The sequence below is a fragment of the Ursus arctos genome, unplaced genomic scaffold (genome assembly GCF_023065955.2).
Source record: "Ursus arctos isolate Adak ecotype North America unplaced genomic scaffold, UrsArc2.0 scaffold_2, whole genome shotgun sequence".
NCBI lineage: Eukaryota > Metazoa > Chordata > Mammalia > Carnivora > Ursidae > Ursus > Ursus arctos.
In genome coordinates this window covers 74,854,513-74,872,149 of record NW_026622874.1, presented here as the reverse complement: position 1 = coordinate 74,872,149, position 17,637 = coordinate 74,854,513, and the positions used below count along the sequence as shown (strand labels likewise).

Genomic DNA, 17,637 nt, shown 5'->3' with positions numbered 1-17,637 from the left:
CAAATAATCAAGGGGTAGATGAGACAAAGAAAGTCACTGACCTTACTAATGTTCTCAATGTTGTGATGAGTTCCTGCTTTGTAGTTTGAAAAGGAGAGGCTCTTTTCCCATTTGAAGTATGAATTATTTTCTTAGTCGTTTGAACTGGTCCTGCCCCATAGGCCCTGCTTTAGCTGATGTCTCCGAAAACAGCTCTTTATTTAAGTTTGCCTAAGGGTTGTGTGTGCCCTTGGTTTCCAGAGGGAAGTCCACGCCCTATTTGGGTGTCAAGAGTGAGCAGGAAAGCTCCTTGGAATGGGGATGGGAAGTAACTCGGGGAAACCGTAGTCAGCCCCTGAGCCCTGATGTTTTTATTACGTGATTAGAATGAGAAGGTCTGTTGAAGTGTTTTTATTATTTTAGATCTGTCCACCTCAACTTCTAGAGAGGGAACAGCGCTTAGCGGCAGTAATTCCTCCCTTTTACTTGTAAGTGTCACTTCCTCTTTTGTAAATACATCGTCGCCTAAACTTGAACGTAGGCCTTTTGCTTAAGTAACTGACTTATTTGAATGGACATGCTGGTCTCCCTTAAATTTTGTGTGTGCTGGGGGAAATAGTGGTAAAATAAGACTCTCCTGGAACATCCGGTCATAAACACTCTGTGTTTATGATCGGCTCTGTTGCAGACCTTGTAAGAGGCTTTAAGTGCAGCAGAAACAAAGCAGGGAAGCTGGGATCAGGGCAGATAAAAAGCGCATGCTGTCGATGCAGACCTGTTACCTGTTACTTTTCACAACTCGCATGAGGATCAAAGACAGTGGGGGGAGGGGCCTAGAGAACCAAAGAGAGGAAAATAGAAAGAAACTGTTTTTTAAAGAGAAGCACAGCAAGGACAGACTAGTACCGATCTCAGCAGAAGAATGTCGTATTTTTCACAAATTCATTTTCTTCTTTAGTGATAGTGTAATATTTGTTGGCTGTTTTTTTTTCCTGTTTTTTTTTTTGTTTTGTTTTTTTCTTATTCTTCTTGCAGATGAATGGACCAGGCAACTTGTTTGCTTCTGAGAGTTTCCTCGGAATTTCAAGCCACCCCAGAAATGACTTCGGAAACTTTTTTGGAAGTGCAGTTACTAAACCACCTTCATCAGTGACCCCACGACATCCCCTCGAAGGAACCCATGAGCTGAGACAAGCTTGTCAGATCTGTTTTGTAAAATCAGGTCAGGACCCACCAAAGGAGCTGACAGTATTGATAAGCTAGTCCGTAACCTGACAGTTTGTAGGAATTTGTAAATGTGTGTGGAAAACACCAGCTACTGTGTTTCTTCCATCCCGCTTTGAGTTCTTTCTTAGCAAGCAGTGACTATTGATTTGGGCCCCTTGGAGTCTAATAGGATAAGTCTGCTCTTGTCTGATATGATTTCATTTATAGAATTATATGGAATGGAATATCTACCTGATTTTGAAATCTTACTGAAATTTTTATGGAATTCTTTACATTCTACGTACACGTTTAAGAATGTGATCATTTTTTTATTTTTTATTTTTATTTTATTTTATTTTTTTTTTTTTTAAAGATTTTATTTATTTATTCGACAGGGATAGAGACAGCCAGCGAGAGAGGGAACACAAGCAGGGGGAGTGGGAGAGGAAGAAGCAGGCTCATAGCAGAGGAGCCTGATGTGGGGCTCGATCCCATAACGCCGGGATCACGCCCTGAGCCGAAGGCAGATGCTTAACTGCTCTGCCACCCAGGCGCCCCAAGAATGTGATCATTTTTTTTAAAAAGATTTTTATTTGAGAGAGAGAGAGAATGAGTTGGGGGAGGGCAGAGGTAGAGGGCGAGCAGACTCCCTGCTGAGCAGGGAGCACAATGACGCAGATCTCGATCCCAGGACGCTGGGATGGTGACCTGAGCTGAAGCCAGAGGCTTAACCGGCTGTGCCACCCAGGCATCCCAAGAATGTGGTCATTCTCAGATAAAGCAAGAACTAGAGAAAAAGCATTCTAAGACCAGTATTTGATGTAATGTTTATAAAAGTAAAGTCTTTTCTGTTGGTTTGTTTCATATCTTACCCCTGAGTCAGATGATAGAAACACAGTTTGCTGGACCCAATTTCATTCTCTTTCTTAGTTTTGTATGTGACGGTGTTTTTGACCTTTAGAAGCCATCAGAATGCCTGTCCTCACACTTCAATAAGGGCATGTTTTGGGGCCACTAGTGTCGAATAAAACTTTGTGTTCCCTGACAGCGTATAAGAGGCATGGATTCCTTCCGTGGCTTATTTACATGTGGGAGTTATAAAAATAGGATTTTTGTGGGAATGTAATCATCAGTATCCATCTGCTTACATCTGCTTGTAAATGTGCCTGTGAAATGAAACGTTACTTTTTGTGCCTTCGAGCAATCCTTTTTCACATCTTTTCCAGGCCCGAAGTTAATGGATTTCACTTACCATGCTAATATGGATCATAAATGTAAGAAGGATATTTTAATTGGTAGAATAAAGAATGTTGACGATAAATCATGGAAAAAAATACGTCCAAGACCAACAAAAACAAATTATGAAGGACCTTATTATATATGTAAAGGTACGTACTGTAATTACTTAGTTGGCGTGCATGACATAAGTGATAAATGGTTTGCTACATTTACTCCAACGGGTCCCATGTTACTGTTACTAAAAGTATGTAGGTAGAGTTAATAGCAAGTTCCTTGGGTTGAGACATTTGTAATTTTTCTATTATTTTTACCTTTGTTTTTAACTTCTTTTTAATTTATTTTACAAAGAGAGAGCGAGCAGGTGTGAGCAGGGGGTAGGGGCAGAGTGAGTGAGGGAGAGAGGGAGAGAATCTCAAGTAGACTGCGCGGAGCGTAAAACCCACTATGGGGCTTGATCCCATGACCCTGAGATCGAGACCTGAGCCGAAGTCAATAGCCAGCTGCTTAACCAGCTGAGCCACCCAGGCGCCCCTGTCTTTAACTTCTGACAGAGTGTGTGTTTTCTCGATGTTTATGGAAACAGGCTTTGACCAGGTTTCAAGGAGAGAACCATCTCACACTTGTTCCCTGACTTAGTTGAAACAGAATCAGAGCACCGAACTACGGCTTTGAGAAGGTTGCTTTTGAGGGAACTTCGTGAATTCACTTTTGTCAGATCGCTTCCTCCGAACGCGCTTTGAATGCCCTTAAATGATTTTTTCAACTTAGAGGGAGTACATGGGTGACTCAGAGCCTTTTCCCTGTCAGAAATAAAAACCTGTCAGGCTCGTGTGCTGTTGTTTGAGAGCCAATCCCGTGCCTGTGCAGTAAGATGCGTATCCTTGCTTGAAGCTGCCCGTGAGTTGTTCCAGAAATTCAGATGGTGCCCCACACGTGGCTGATCCTCGCTGGCTTTGACAAAACAGGGGCCACGTGTTCACCGTCTGTTAATTGTCTGTCTTTCTAGACGTCGCTGCCGAGGAGGAGTGTCGGTATTCAGGCCATTGCACTTTCGCTTACTGCCAAGAAGAGATCGACATCTGGACGCTGGAGCGGAAAGGGGCGTTCAGCAGAGAGGCTTTCTTTGGTGGCAATGGAAAGATCAACCTCACCGTATTCAAACTTCTCCAAGAGCATCTTGGAGAATTTATATTCCTTTGTGAGGTAGTGTCTCTGAACCTTATTTTCTCCTGTAAAATCGGTGAGAGTTTCTGACTTAAAGGCCAGGAGTAGAAACGTACTAAACACCGGTCCAGCCACATGGGGAGCAGTCACTCAGCCAACGGTAGTTACTAGCAGGATCCAAAAGAATACGGAAACCTCACTTTAAAATATTAATTGGTAGAAATATGGAATGTATAAGTATGTGCATAAGTATGGTACAAATTCTATTTTGTCTTATGTTGTTGTGGTAATTCTTCTTCTCTGTCTGTTCCAGAAATGTTTTGATCATAAGCCTAGAATGATAAGTAAAAGAAATAAAGATAATTCTACTTCTTGTTCTCACCCGGTTACAAAGCATGAGTTTGAAGACAATAAGTATGTTGGTAGTTTCTAATTTTTATAGTGACACAATAGATTCTGTTTGTAGATCCAAATAAAACCAGAGCAGCACCCCGGGCATTTTACTTACCCTGTGCTTTTGTTGTTGCTGTTTTGAAGGATGATGACTATTTAAAAATGTCTATTAGTATATTTTGCTGGGAATTTTTAAATGAATTATTAAATTGATGTCTAATACAGAAAAGTATTATTGTTTTGTAGCTTCTTACTGCATGGATTTAAGTATTTTATGATTTAATGTGTAATTACTTCCCCCCCATTAATCCAACAATTATGTAAAGTGATTGATTTTTTCTGATAAAGATCTAAGATGTATTTTCAGTCTAGAACTTGACATGATGTATGTATGTATTTTTATTTGTTTTCTTTTGAAAAACCTATGGCAGAACCATAACATGTCACCCCGTTTGTATCTTAGGTGCCTTGTCCACATTTTGCGAGAGACAACAGTAAAATACTCCAAAATACGTTCTTTTCATGGTCAGTGTCAGCTTGATTTGTGTCGACATGAGGTTCGATACGGCTGTTTAAGGGAAGATGAGTGCTTTTATGCACACAGTCTTGTAGAACTTAAAGTCTGGATATTGCAAAATGAAACAGGTAGGTTTGTGCGTGATTCAGAAATGTCTCTTTACAGACTGTTCACTCTAGAGAACACGCTGATGGTCACCAGGGCCAGGTCGGGGGGACGGATGAAAGAGGCGATGCTTGTCACGATGGGCACAGGGTGATGGATGGAGTGCTGAGTCACTATGTTGTACACCTGAACCGAGCAGAATGCTGTCTGTGAACTGCGCGGGAATTAAAATAAACAACTTAAGTGAGAAACAAGGTCTCCTCAAAAGCAGTCAGGGTTCGGCAGAGCAGTGTCGAGACTTTTCTCTGTCATCGTGATATGGCAGCGTAACTATTGATTTTATCCTTAGCTTTAAACTGTCACTGTTCATGGTTAGAGTGGCTTATTTTGAGTATAGGTCACGTAGTGACTTGTTGGTACCAGTTCATGCATATAGTGTGCTTTTGTGAGGGAGCGAGACTCCTCCGACGGCACCAAGAGCTGTATTTGTAAATATTCTGCTGCGAGAAGGAGTGATGTGACATGCATTTGTCTTTGGTGGCGGATTATGCTCCGTGGGGGATCGTGAGGGCATCGTGGCTGTGATGGGGTTGGTGGGCCATTCATGCAGAGGGAGAAGCTAAAGGAAGGCTTGTACGTTTCCCAGGTATCTCACATGATGCTATCGCTCAAGAATCTAAACGATATTGGCAAAATTTGGAAGCGAACATACCTGGAGCTCAGGTATTTCCTCTTGTCTACTTTCTGCATTTGGCATCCTTTCTGGAGTGGCCTAGTGGATGCCAGTTGTTGGCAGATGTGGTGTATACTTTTTAAAAAAAAGATTGTATTTATTCATTTGAGAGAGAGCATGAGTCGGGGCTTGGGGGGGCGGGGAGGTACAGAGAGAGAGAGAGAGAGAAGCAGGCTCCCTGTGGGAGCAGGAAGCATGATGCAGGGCTCGATCCCAGGACCCTGGGTCCATGACCCGAGCCGAAGGCAGACGCTTTACCCACTGAGCCTCCCAGGCGCCCCAGTTGTGGTTTATACTTGTAGGCCACTTACATTCTTACTGTTCACTGACTTAATGTGAAAAAAATCCCAAATTTTACTTGATCATCTTTTTAAAAAAGTAGGCATCCTATAATACCTGCCAAGGCTGTAGGATACAATTGTCTTATTCAGTTTAATTGGCCGAACAGTTTGGTTCTTGGGCTGTGGGGATCCTGGCAGTAAGGGAGGTAGACTGTTTGTGGCTCTGCTTCCCACCTGGCAGAACTGCTTTGTCCACTACCTCCCCGCCCCCACCCCACAGAATTCTAGTTACCACCCTCCGGAGCTGGCTTTCATAAGTTGAGGTTTGGCGTGTGTAATCTGCAACTATCGTATTCTCTTGCATCGCTTGGAGAATTAGAGATTTAGTTATGTGCTCGGTGTCTCCGATAGTGTACATAATGGTCAACACATCAGACCAGACGTGTCAGAAATTGTGTGCTATTACGAGGAAAGGAATACACGGCAGTTCAGTATTTTGTTCTCAGAAAACCGGTGTTCTCTTAAAAGTAAAACTTATGTTTTAATTGTTTAAGGTACTTGGCAATCAAATAATGCCTGGATCTCTTAATATGAAGATAAAATTTGTGTGTGCTCAGTGTCTGAGAAATGGTCAAGTCATCGAACCAGACAAAAACAGAAAATATTGTAGTGCAAAAGCAAGGCACTCGTAAGTAGTGTGTGAGTGTGTTTGTGTGTGTGTGTGAGTGTGTGTAAACAATGCCTATTTCATAATTCTCTGTTACATGGGTATAAAATCATACATAGAAGAAAAAAAGATTGACTTTGAAGAGAGCAGAGCAAAGTGGATAACGTAGGAGTAATTGCAAAGCGAAAGGGAAGAGATTTTTATGATTTCATAGATAAGAATTCGACAGAATTCGGTAGTGTCTTTTCTGAATTTGATCAGGTCTTTGTTCAGGATTCCTAGGGAATGTCTGTTAACAAATATCAACAGGAAATGAAATGACAGAATCATAAGGCATTTCTTTTAGAAGGGTTGAGAAAAAAATCTCTGGTCCTTCAGGTACGAACGTTGTACCTGTCCCTTTATATTATGCCTTGTGCCAGTGTGTCTTTGTTTTTTTCTGAACTCCATGTTTCTTAGGTGGACCAGAGATCGGCGTGCGATGAGAGTGATGTCCATCGAACGTAAGAAGTGGATGAACATCCGTCCTCTCCCCACAAAGAAACAAATGCCCTTACAGTTTGATGTACATACGTAATTTTTAAGCCACTTTTTTTTTTATTAGGCATTTCAAATCATTAGAAAGTAGTAGTGATTCAGATTGAAACTTGGAGCCCTTTCATTGCTCGTCGTAATAACATTTTTAAATGGTCCTCTTGTTTTCCTTCCCCTTTTGTATGTGTGGTTCTGTGGCAGTTTTCAGATTGACTGGGATTGTATGAGTTACTCGGAAAAAGGAAATAGTGGACTCGAGGTAGTTATGGGTATGACCTACCTTCGTTTTCAGATGAATTACTTTGGGAGTGAGTGGGAGAGGATTTCATTTAAACTTGATTCCTGCGCTTTGCTATTCCAACTCAAGGCCTCCTTCTGTTATTATGAATGCTATTGATAAGTTTCTTTGACTCAAGCAATGGATACTAGGTAAAAGATCCCCCACTTTATAGGATTTTCTAAAAGTAATCCAAAGGAGAAATGGTCAATGTTCTTCAAAAAACCTTAGAAAGAAAGTACCAGACCAACTGAAAGTTAGGGTAGTATTTCATTCACGAGGTGGCACGTTTGCTGCATAACCGTCTGCTGCCTTGCGTGGTCTTGAAGGTGACCGTGCGAGCAAACCCCTGAGCTGGCTCTGGACTTGACTCTTCAGGACAGTGTCTGGAGGGGGGTCACTGTGTGAGCTAACAGAGACATTTGGAGCACAGACAGGCAGTAAACTGTCGGCCCCGACGGCGGACAGAAGGAGAGAACTGTTTGCCCAGAGACGCAGAGCAGGTGGATTGCAGGGTTCCCTCGGAAACGGTCCCCCGTCTCTGACTTGCCGGAGAGGGTTGAGGAAGAGGCAGGTTAATTTCCTGTCCCCCCGGGTACCTTGCGTTTTGTAAAGGTACACAGGTCACAAGGTCAGTCTCTGAAGGAGGCGGTGTGTTTGCGTTTCATCCGCAGTGGTTTCAGCCTTGGGGATCTGAGTGATTTCATCTTCATTGGTGGGCCTGGTAGGAGGGGAAGGAGGTTTGTTGGAACCGTGGATATCTTAGGCTCTAAAAGAGGAGATAATGGGTTTCCTCCTCATTCTTTGTTAAAACAAAGACGACTGAGAACGCTTCTAGTTCAGCTGCTGGGACTGCTGACTGTTCTTCAATCTCGGGCGTGCTGTATTGCCGTGCAGTGCAGTAGCTCGTTTCCTCTTTTTTCCCTACCATACTAGGTATTGCTAAGGGATCCTTTTTCTAAAAGAAGAAATAATACTCTGTGTGTATGTGTGTAGACAGTATGGTGAGGTGGAAGGAGAATGGGCTTCAGAGTCTGCCGGAAGGGCCCTGGTCGAGTTACTCACCCTCAGTTTGCTCATCTGTAAATGGGAATAATTACGTCCTAGGGAAGATTACATGAGACGGTGTTATGTAAAAACCCAGCACAGTGGCCGGCCTTCTCCTTTATCTTCTCTTCTCCCTGCTACTTATCATTGAACTTTGAGAGACTATGGTAAATGTTTCCCTAGTAATATCTGCCTAAGAACTTATCGGGGTTTCAGTTTATGCAGAGGATTGGAGGGAGGGGGGCGTTGACATTGATCCAAGGGAGGAAACCTGTAGTATTAAGGGCTGACTGCTTTTAGATTTTTAGCTGATGCTAAGCATCTGATATTATGTAAACTAATACATAGGGCCAGCCTCTGTTGAAACACAAAGTAAGCTAACAATTAAGTGTACTAGAATGCTCTATAAAGACAAGTATATTGATGATATTTAAGAATGAGCTGTCTTGGTGATGGAGGTTTTCTTAGGTCTTGATAGTTGTGGTTCTTAGAGACGTCTCCATTCTGCTGATCGCTATCACCTTATTTTCCTACCAGTGTCACTGTATTTACTTAGTGAAAACACAATGCAAAAAACCAGAAGAGGTATTATTTGAATGCTATGTAACTGGGTGGCCTGGCTCATGTAATCATTGTCTCCAGACAATGCATATCGAACGAATGATGGCTGACATTAGCTGCCAGTATTGGTTATAAGTAAGCTAAATGTCTGAGATTTTTCCTGACACTGTTTAGGACCCTTGCAGTAGTCTGCAGTTTCTTTACTGCCTCCCAGGAGCTGACAAGGAGGCTTGTGGGCATTAGGCAGGGAGAGTAGAAGCTGTCAGACTAAGGGGGCCGGAGATTTGCATTGTGGAGATCAAATGCTCTGCTGTGTTAAAAGCAGATACTCTGAAGAAGGGAGGTTGTAGACATTTTCTTGTAAGAAAATATTCCATATCCTAGTTCCATACTTTTTTTTTTTCTTTTGGAGATTTTCTTTTGAAAAATTTTGAGATAGAAAGCTTAATATCATTTCATGTATGTTGGGCTTAGAGTCAATTTGAATTCATTCAAAGTAATCTTATGTAATAATTGTGTTACTCAGCATTAGCCCAGATAATAATGCTTATTTTGCTTAAATGTAAAAATTAGGCAGTTTTACTAACTGTACTCTTGTCTTAAAGCATATTCATATTTTTTTTATACAGCTGTGCAATCATATTGCTTCTGGGAAAAAATGTCAGTATGTTGGTAACTGTTCCTTTGCTCATAGTCCTGAGGAGCGGGAAGTGTGGACTTACATGAAGGAGAACGGGAGTAAGTTGCTGTCTTAACTGGGGCTTGACATCTGTGAAATCTAGCTTGCTGGGCAGTTTCCTTCCTCTCTGTAAATATGCCAGCTCACCTTGAACTCAGAAAGCAGTTTGCATTGTAAACAGTTGTGCCATTTTGTCGGTGGAGCAAAGCCTGACGTGTTTGCTTAGGTCAGAGCTGGGTACAAATACGTAGGTATATTTATGACGCAGACAGGTTCCTGAAAGGTGGCCTGGGAAGTTCAGTTCTTCTGGACTGCCTGAATCAGCCCATCTGCTCCTACTGTGAATAGTCACCCCTGAAAAATCAGGTTAGAATCGAAGGTTTCCTCAAGGAGGCCTTACCGGTAGAACAGCCCCAGATTCAGAGGCCCGAGGAGAGGATGTTTATCTTGGTCAAACTGCAAGTTTATTGTGGGAGTCTTTGAGAGGAGCCTCAGACAACCTTTCCCTTTTGACCAGAGAGGTTTTACTGCAAGGACGGGGATCGTTGTTGTTTAACGTCTAGTAAACTGATGGAAATTTACTAACTGCTTAAGATCTGCAATCTCTGAATTACGAGAACCAATGAGATTGAAGCATGTCACGTGCTGTGTTTAACTGGTGTTCACATTCAGTGACATGTGTGGATGGGACTCCTCCCTGTCTTGCTTGGAGGAGGGACATACTGTTGGGCCTCACTGAAGATGTCCTTGCAAACCAGGACCGTTGCCATGATTCCTGCTCCCACTGGTCTGGATGGAGGATTTCTAGGCGACCACTTGTCTTAGCAGGCAACAAAGCCGATTTTTGACCTTAACCTCATTACCAGATTTTCTAGCAGTGTTTCTCAACCGGGGATGGATTTTGCCGCACATACCTGTCTCCCTCGGGGACATTCGGCAATGTCCGGAGACGTTTTTGTTGTCATGACTTGGGCAGGGTGTCCTACCGGCATCCAGTGTGTGGAGTCCAGGAGGTCCAGGAATGCTGTTAAACATCCTGCAACATGCAGGAAAGCCCCCCACAGCAGAGAATTAGCTGCCCCAGATTGTCAGCGGAGGGGGGGCCGAGAAACCTGTGATGCCGAATGTACTTGTCTTCACTGTAGGAAGCAGCCTGTGGTCACTGCCCAGGACCTGGTCACGGTTGTGCTGTTGTAAATTGCACCCCAGCATGCGGGTCCTTGGGGATGGTGGCTCGACTGATGGGCTCCCGTCAGGGTCAGAATGTCTTCCCAGTGGTAGTGAGTTTCTGGTCTTTCTCTATAGACGGGGGTGTATCCGCTGCAGGCCCCCGAGCCATGTTAAGTAGCCCATGTGGTTGTGGGGGTGATAGTGTTTTACTGGGGGCAACATGAGGCAGTGGGAGGTGCTTTTTCTTTTTCTTTTTCTTTTTTTTTAAGCAATATCCTTTTAACGGTTTCTGACTTTTCAGCAACCCCAAAGGGTCTTGCAAACGCAGGGAATTAATTCATCTTGAAAGCTAATGTTGGCACTCTAACAGTCCGGAATTAGGTTCAGAGCCATGAGAGTTTACCTCCCCCTTGGACAGGGGACCTCTCCTTGCCTAACGTAATCCGGCTCCATTCCGCCCTCTCGCTTTCCTCTCGAAAATGTACGCCAGCTGATACCAAAGGTGTGCATGATCTTGTGTTTATTTCCATGGTGTATTTAAATCTCCACTGCTGAAAGTGATTCGTTTTTCTTTAGTACAAGATATGGAACAGTTTTATGAACTCTGGCTAAAGAGTCAAAAAAATGAAAAAAGTGACGATGTAGCCAGTCAGTCAAACAAGGAAAACGGAAAGCAAATTCACATGCCGACAGATTACGCTGAAGTTACCGTGAGTCCCGGTGGTAACTCCACCTCCCCTTCCTTTGCTTCCACCACTGACGGAACCTTTCCTTTCTTTCCCTTTCCTCCATGCTTGCCTCCCTCCCTGGCCACCTGCCCTCCTCCTTTCTCTCCATCTCCCTCTGGTGGCCTTGGGCCGTTAGCTTAAGTCCCTCTATTCTAGCAGATCTTTCCTTGATCCTTTTGCTGACTTTGGACCAGAGAATTTGGAGCCCAAGTGCTGGGGCCTCTCCTTACTAGCCTGGGGCCTGGGGCAGGTCACTGAGCGTCCCCAAGGGGGGTCGCGATAGGTTAAGTGAAGTAGGGTGGGTCCCAGACACTTAGGCCAATGCTGGGCCTCAGAAGATGCTCCGGAAGTGGGGGTGCTGCCCCCCCATTCCCTCCTTACCTGCCGGCATCTGGCCTCTGCCTCAGGGTTCTTCTGTGGAGACATCAAGTCATCTGTGTTTTTTTTCACTGTTGCGGTTTTCTTTTAAAATTTTTTATGAGAGTAAAGAGGATAATATAATGAATATCTTGAGCCTACCATGTTAACAGTTCATTGTGTTTGCTTTTGTGAAATAAATCAAATGTTTACAGATAGGGTTGGAACCCCCTTTTTCCCCCATCCCTGAGGGACAAGATCCAGTGTGTATTTTCCAGGCTCTGTTTACCTATCTTTGACATACTTATTCCTAAGCTATAGTTCTGCCTGGCTTGTGTTTTTAGAGGACACAGGCATATGTGTTATTCCACTCCTTGTTTCTTGTTTTGTTTTTTGGCCCCTCCCCATAATTGATTGAGCTGGATCCGGGTCATATCTTGGCCTGGCCTTGCCCCCATGTGTGGGCCTGGGACGTGTCCTGTGAACTCCACCCCTCCACCAAGGCACAGCACTGATTCCCTGGCCACCTTTTAAGTATTCCTATATTCCCAGAGCAGGGTCATCTGGACCTGCTGGGTTGTGAGATTTACCTGGGCTGTTTAATCAGGTTGATCTTCCTCTGTCCCCCAGACATAGCGAGTCGCAGTCTCATGGGAAGTCTCCAGGAATCTGTTCTTACCCACTTGAAATGATTCTTACCCAGGGCATTGGGGGAACACTGCTCAGACGCTTACAGCGCGCATCTGTGGTGATACTTCCACCGACCAGAACACAGTTCCTTCTGTGTCGGTCTGTGCCCCGGGGACAGTGTTTCTCAGCATTTGGACTTCCCTGGTCCCTGGCACAAGTCCTGGCCCATAGTAGGAGCTTATTTCCTGTGCCCTGAATGACATGGCTACTTGTCCCTCTGCAGCTGGAGAGCTCCGGGCTTTCCCGTCCTCTCTGCTGGCCCTCACAGAGTTCATCCTTCCCAGGGTCCTCATGTGAACCTGGCCGCTTGTCCTCCCATCCTTGTTTGCACACCAGCCCCTCCTCTCTGCCAGAGACTTGCTGGAACCTGGCTGAGTCCATCACCACTGCACTCTGCTGCCTGTGCTCTGGCCCCCTCCCAGTGCTGGGATTCTTTTCTTGGTCCTGTTTCTGACTTTGAGCTTTATGTTCTTGCCTGGCTTCCCCCACCGGACGGGCTCCCCGAGAATAGAGTCTAGGTCCGAGGTCAAGTGGTTTCTAGCCCTGGTGCCCTCCCTGAACCGTGTTTAGCCCATCGAGGGACACAGACAACACCCACTGATGGGACGCGTGTCTTTCGTGCACTTTAGGCGGACTTCCACTGCTGGATGTGCGGGAAGAACTGTAACAGCGAGAAGCAGTGGCAAGGCCACATCTCTTCCGAGAAGCACAAAGAGAAGGTCTTCCACACCGAGGACGACCAGTACTGCTGGCAGCACCGCTTTCCAACAGGGTATTTTAGTATTTGTGATAGGTACGTAGCGTTCGCAAACTCCCGCGCGAAAACTGCTGCAGTCACATGACTCTGGCAGTCATTCTTTCGGTGGGCAGAGGTTATGTGGGTGCTGAGGTCCAAGAGTGGATGCTTGGAATTGGGCTCAAAGTGTTAGTTGCTTCTTGGATGTTTCTTCACTCTTCTGTGGTTACATGAAAAGACTGACTAGTCTGTCCGTATGGGTTTGAGATGTCTTAAGATAACCGAGGAGAGATGTATGTGTGTTCCAATTTGCCCAAACCGTCTTTGAGTTGTCAAGGGTGAGTGGCTAACCACAACGTGCCCTGCGGTGGGTGTTCGTCAGTTCTGAAGCTGCCTCTGAACACTGGCTGTTCGAGTGCATGTATGGAACCGACTCCGGTCAAAGGAAGATGTTACTATCGCTCCTTTGTTTAAGTTGCCTTAGAAGATTCTTTAGCCAAAACAAACAAACAAACAAACAAAAAAACCAGATAGTTTTGACTTGCTCCTCATTTTGTCGAATCACTGTTTATATTTAATTTCCCAATTTAGATCCACGTGATACCCAAAACTATAGGAAGCCTCTTTTACTTAGTTCCACTTCTGATTCCTTTCCCCTGCATCAGGAAGGACTGCGATCTTTCCTCCCCCCATCAATCAGTATTTCTCATTAAATATATTTAAAAGAGCTCATTTTTCCCGTTGTAGATGTCAAGGCTATATAATGTTCATTTTTCTAGGCTTAAGATTTTGAACTAAAAGTTTTATGCAGTGGCGCCTGGGTAGCGCAGTCGTTAAGCGTCTGCCTTCAGCTCAGGGCGTGATCCCGGCGTTCCGGGATCAAGTCCCACATCGGGCTCCTGGGCTGGGAGCCTGCTTCTTCCTCTCCCACTCCCCTGCTGTGTTCCCTCTCTTGCTGGCTGTCTCTCTGTCACATAAATAAATAAAATCTTTTAAAAAAAAAGTTTTATGCAAATCGTCAAGCTAGTGAAGCATGCACGTTTGGGGTTTGTATAAATCGTGGATGCTCACCACGCCGACTCTCCCTGCAGGTATATGAATGGCACCTGCACAGAAGGGAACGGCTGTAAGTTTGCACACGGGAACGCCGAACTGCATGAATGGGAAGAAAGAAGGGATGCCCTAAAGATGAAGCTCAACAAAGCAAGAAAAGATCACTTAATCGCCCCAAATGATAATGACTTTGGAAAATATAGTTTTTTGTTTAAAGATTTAAACTAATATGCTGGCTTTTATGTATGTTACCTAATCAAAGCATTGACCAGAAAAATTGAAAGTGTTCTAAGGCACGTAGCAGAGGAGCTGCAGATTTTCTGCTTGTATTGGCGTCTATCGTACCTCCTGAGCAGCAACCCACAGTAGGTAGGAAACGGGCTGTTGAACAGGTCTGGCCACGCTCTCATGGCACCATTGGCATCAAATGGCGACGTGACCGCTACCTGGTTGCCATCTGTTGAACAGACTTTTGGATGAAGTGTGTTGGGGAAGAGGATAAGGTTATGTCTAAGACGACTCCTGGAGTTGGTCCTTCAGATAAGAACCATCATGGTGAGAGAATAGACACTTGCACTAGGGGTCAGAAGACATGATGGATGAAATTCTTCACGTTTTAAATGGAACAAATTTGTTTAATATAATAAAGTTTGCTACTTATCTGTACGTAGGTTGCTAAAAAGGATTTTCTTAACTCAGATTTTAAGCCAAATAACCATTTAACACTAGTACATGTTAAATGGGGTATTTTTCTGTATTTGTATGTTTCACTATAATAAGGGAACTAAGGATAATGTGCATTGAGACTATTTTGAAAAATGATCAGTTGACTCAAATTTTATTTCTTGGTCTTTTGCTGTTTAAATGATGATTTTGAAAGATTACACTTGTACTGTTGGTATTGTGTAGTGTATGGACCAATATTGCCTGTAATAAACATTTTATATATAGATGTCTTTCATTTTTTGGTGTGGTCCTTTCCCCCTGAAGAATCATTGAAACTGGGCCCTAACATCACAAGGTTTGATTTTTTTTTTTTTTAACACCTTTACTTAAGCAATTAGTGATAGTATTCAAATTAGACACGCAAGTGACTTTTCACTCTGGCCCACTCTCTCCCAGATTTGGGCTGATAAGGAGCTTCTCTTGTTGAGTGACACGTTAACTCTTCTGGGGCTCTTCTGTTTCGTTCAGATGTATGACTAGCAGGGAGACAAACAGCCAACTAGGACGTGGGCCGTGGGTTTCTACAGATGACCGGCACCACCCTCTCAGTAGGGCTGTTTTGGTTGTTCAAAGACCACTGAAGGCATGATCAGGATGGCTGGCAGACACAGAGACAGAGCTAAGTTGCCCTCTGGGACCCTGACCTGCTTCAGAGGCTGGGACGTAGTGAGCTAGGGGGAAGAGTTGTCGGCAGGGTGTGGGGTGGGGGTGGGGGGCTGCTATGTCCTGAGGATGTTACCAGTGCTGCGTCCTGGTTGGGGATGCGGGTCAGGGGGAGTGGTGGATGGACTTGGAAGACAGGGATCTGCTGGGCTGCGATGTGCCAAGCCTCCAGACCCCTGTGCAGTCACTTCCTTGTGACAGCCTTGAACAAGTGGGTTTAGGGAGGTAACAGAAAAGGGTCTTTGTTCTATATGTGAGTCCATCCGCCACGGAGAGGAGGGCATAGCTGCTGGTAGTGAGGTGAGACAAGTGGAGCACTGAGAAGAACCTGAGGCTGCAGACGGACAAGCAAGCCCCGTGACTCCTTGGAGACAGGAGAGACCCTGGTTTCCCTCCATGAGAGAGAAGGCCGTTGGGACCAGTTTTACTTGGTGGATGCATTAGGAGTGTATCTTATTTGCCAAACAGATCATCTGTTATTGGTGATATTTTCTATAGAATAGACTAGTAGTGTTATTTTTCTACTAGGTTTCTCTAGTCTGATGGCCTTCATTACATTTTTTTCTTCTTTGTACTTTCTTCCAAACTCCTTTTTCCAGGGAGAAAGGCAGATGTTAAAAAGTGGTCTCTGGTGCTCTGTTTCAGTTAACAGAGGAAAAAGTCAGTTGTCTTAATGTTTGGAATCCATGCTAGAACCTTAGTTTGAGATCCTTTGAGTGGTTGAGAATTCAAAGACTCTTTAGTTGGCCTGGAGAGATTAGAATATAGACTTCTTGTATTTGTTGCAAGGGAAGAATACCACTTTCTGGAAAGCCAATTCTGGGGTCCTGAATCAAGGTCTCTAAGAAGCGTAGCCACCATTGTCCAGACTGCCCAGGCTCAGGGCATAGGCTTCCCTCCTGCAACACCTGCCAACCTGTACCTTTTCAGGCACATCCTGTTTGCTAAGTAAATGCTTAGAAGCTTTAAAAGTTAATAAGCATTATTTCTGTCTGGTTCCAAGAAAGGATTTACACATATATACTCTCCCTGCCCCCTTCTCAAACTCCACCAACTTGATTATGGCATAAAAAGTGGCCATGAAAGCTCAGCTATGGGTCGATGTGGACAAGTTATGGCTGATTTGGCCTCGAAGAGCAGTGCAGCCTGACCCTGACTGCCTGGTGTCTTCAGAACTGAATTTATCAGTTTCAGAAGTACATTCTGGTGTCAGAGCAGCAGCTAGATGTCTAGATAAAGAAAAGGAAATGAAATGCCTTCTTAATTCCAGGGCGGTTTCCTGGCCTATGAGACCTTGCATTGCCACAAGGTATTGTGGGTCTTAAGAGAGAACCCACAGGCAGCAAAAGTTCTTTGGACCTTATAAAGGCCTGTGCCGATGACAGGTGTCTTATAGAAGTGTAGGGTGGATTCTGTCCTAGCAACCTACAGTGAATGGAGACTGGTGACTTTTGGCCATATTCATTTTCCTTAGTAATACACTACTGAACACTGATCTACACAGTCAAATCAAGAGGGACTAGAAATGGTAAGTAAGGTTAATATTAAAAAACCTAGAAATACATTTTTCAGCATCTATAAAAACAAGAGTATATAGAACAGTACGAAAACACTGTATTACTGAGTTTATAATATGATAGATTAAAAAGGAAGGTACCACAGGAATGGGAAGAGGAAACAGCTATGTGGGAGAAGCTTCTGTCTCTTACCGGAATTAAGGTAATATAAATTTGAGGTGGAAATTCTGAAAAAAATCTATACGGTGATCCCCAGAGCAACTGCTATGGATTTAACCAAAGAAAAGTTTAAAATCATTAATTCATGGGATACTAGCAAATATCCACTAAATTGCAACAAGGGAAGTAAGGAATAAAAAGGACATGACAGCTATAGCAAAATGGTAGGTGTAAATGAGCTGCCAACGTACTGGGCCTCAGTGGTGGACACACTGAATGCCTGGGCCCCCTAGCAAGGTAGCCAACAGTAGCTGCCCCTTACCTGGAAGCCAGGCCCCAGGCTCACGCAGCTGCCCTGGGGCAGAGGTGAGGTCTCGCCTTCTGGTTCTCGCCCGCCCATACTTTTTGTTTGTTTTTCGCCTGAAGTCATACTGCCCTAGTTCCCTCAGAATTTTA

At 44.2% G+C, this 17,637-nt stretch overlaps 1 protein-coding gene across 6 annotated transcripts in view; it reads left to right on the top strand.

Annotated features, from left to right (window-relative positions):
* Window positions 1–15,066, top strand: part of ZC3H7A (zinc finger CCCH-type containing 7A) — a 34,888-nt gene extending 19,822 nt beyond the window's left edge. For all 6 annotated transcript variants that reach the window (XM_048224803.2, XM_048224802.2, XM_026520310.4 and 3 more), the window contains 13 exons: window positions 403–467; window positions 1,015–1,201; window positions 2,412–2,573; window positions 3,431–3,627; window positions 3,902–4,002; window positions 4,445–4,626; window positions 5,250–5,326; window positions 6,172–6,305; window positions 6,744–6,849; window positions 9,333–9,441; window positions 11,129–11,262; window positions 12,957–13,120; window positions 14,155–15,066. In XM_048224803.2, coding sequence (XP_048080760.1) covers window positions 403–467; window positions 1,015–1,201; window positions 2,412–2,573; window positions 3,431–3,627; window positions 3,902–4,002; window positions 4,445–4,626; window positions 5,250–5,326; window positions 6,172–6,305; window positions 6,744–6,849; window positions 9,333–9,441; window positions 11,129–11,262; window positions 12,957–13,120; window positions 14,155–14,344 — 1,808 coding nt within the window. In that variant the 3' untranslated portion in view covers window positions 14,345–15,066. The remainder of the gene's footprint in view (window positions 1–402; window positions 468–1,014; window positions 1,202–2,411; window positions 2,574–3,430; window positions 3,628–3,901; window positions 4,003–4,444; window positions 4,627–5,249; window positions 5,327–6,171; window positions 6,306–6,743; window positions 6,850–9,332; window positions 9,442–11,128; window positions 11,263–12,956; window positions 13,121–14,154) is intronic.
* The last annotated feature ends 2,571 nt before the right edge of the window (window positions 15,067–17,637 follow it).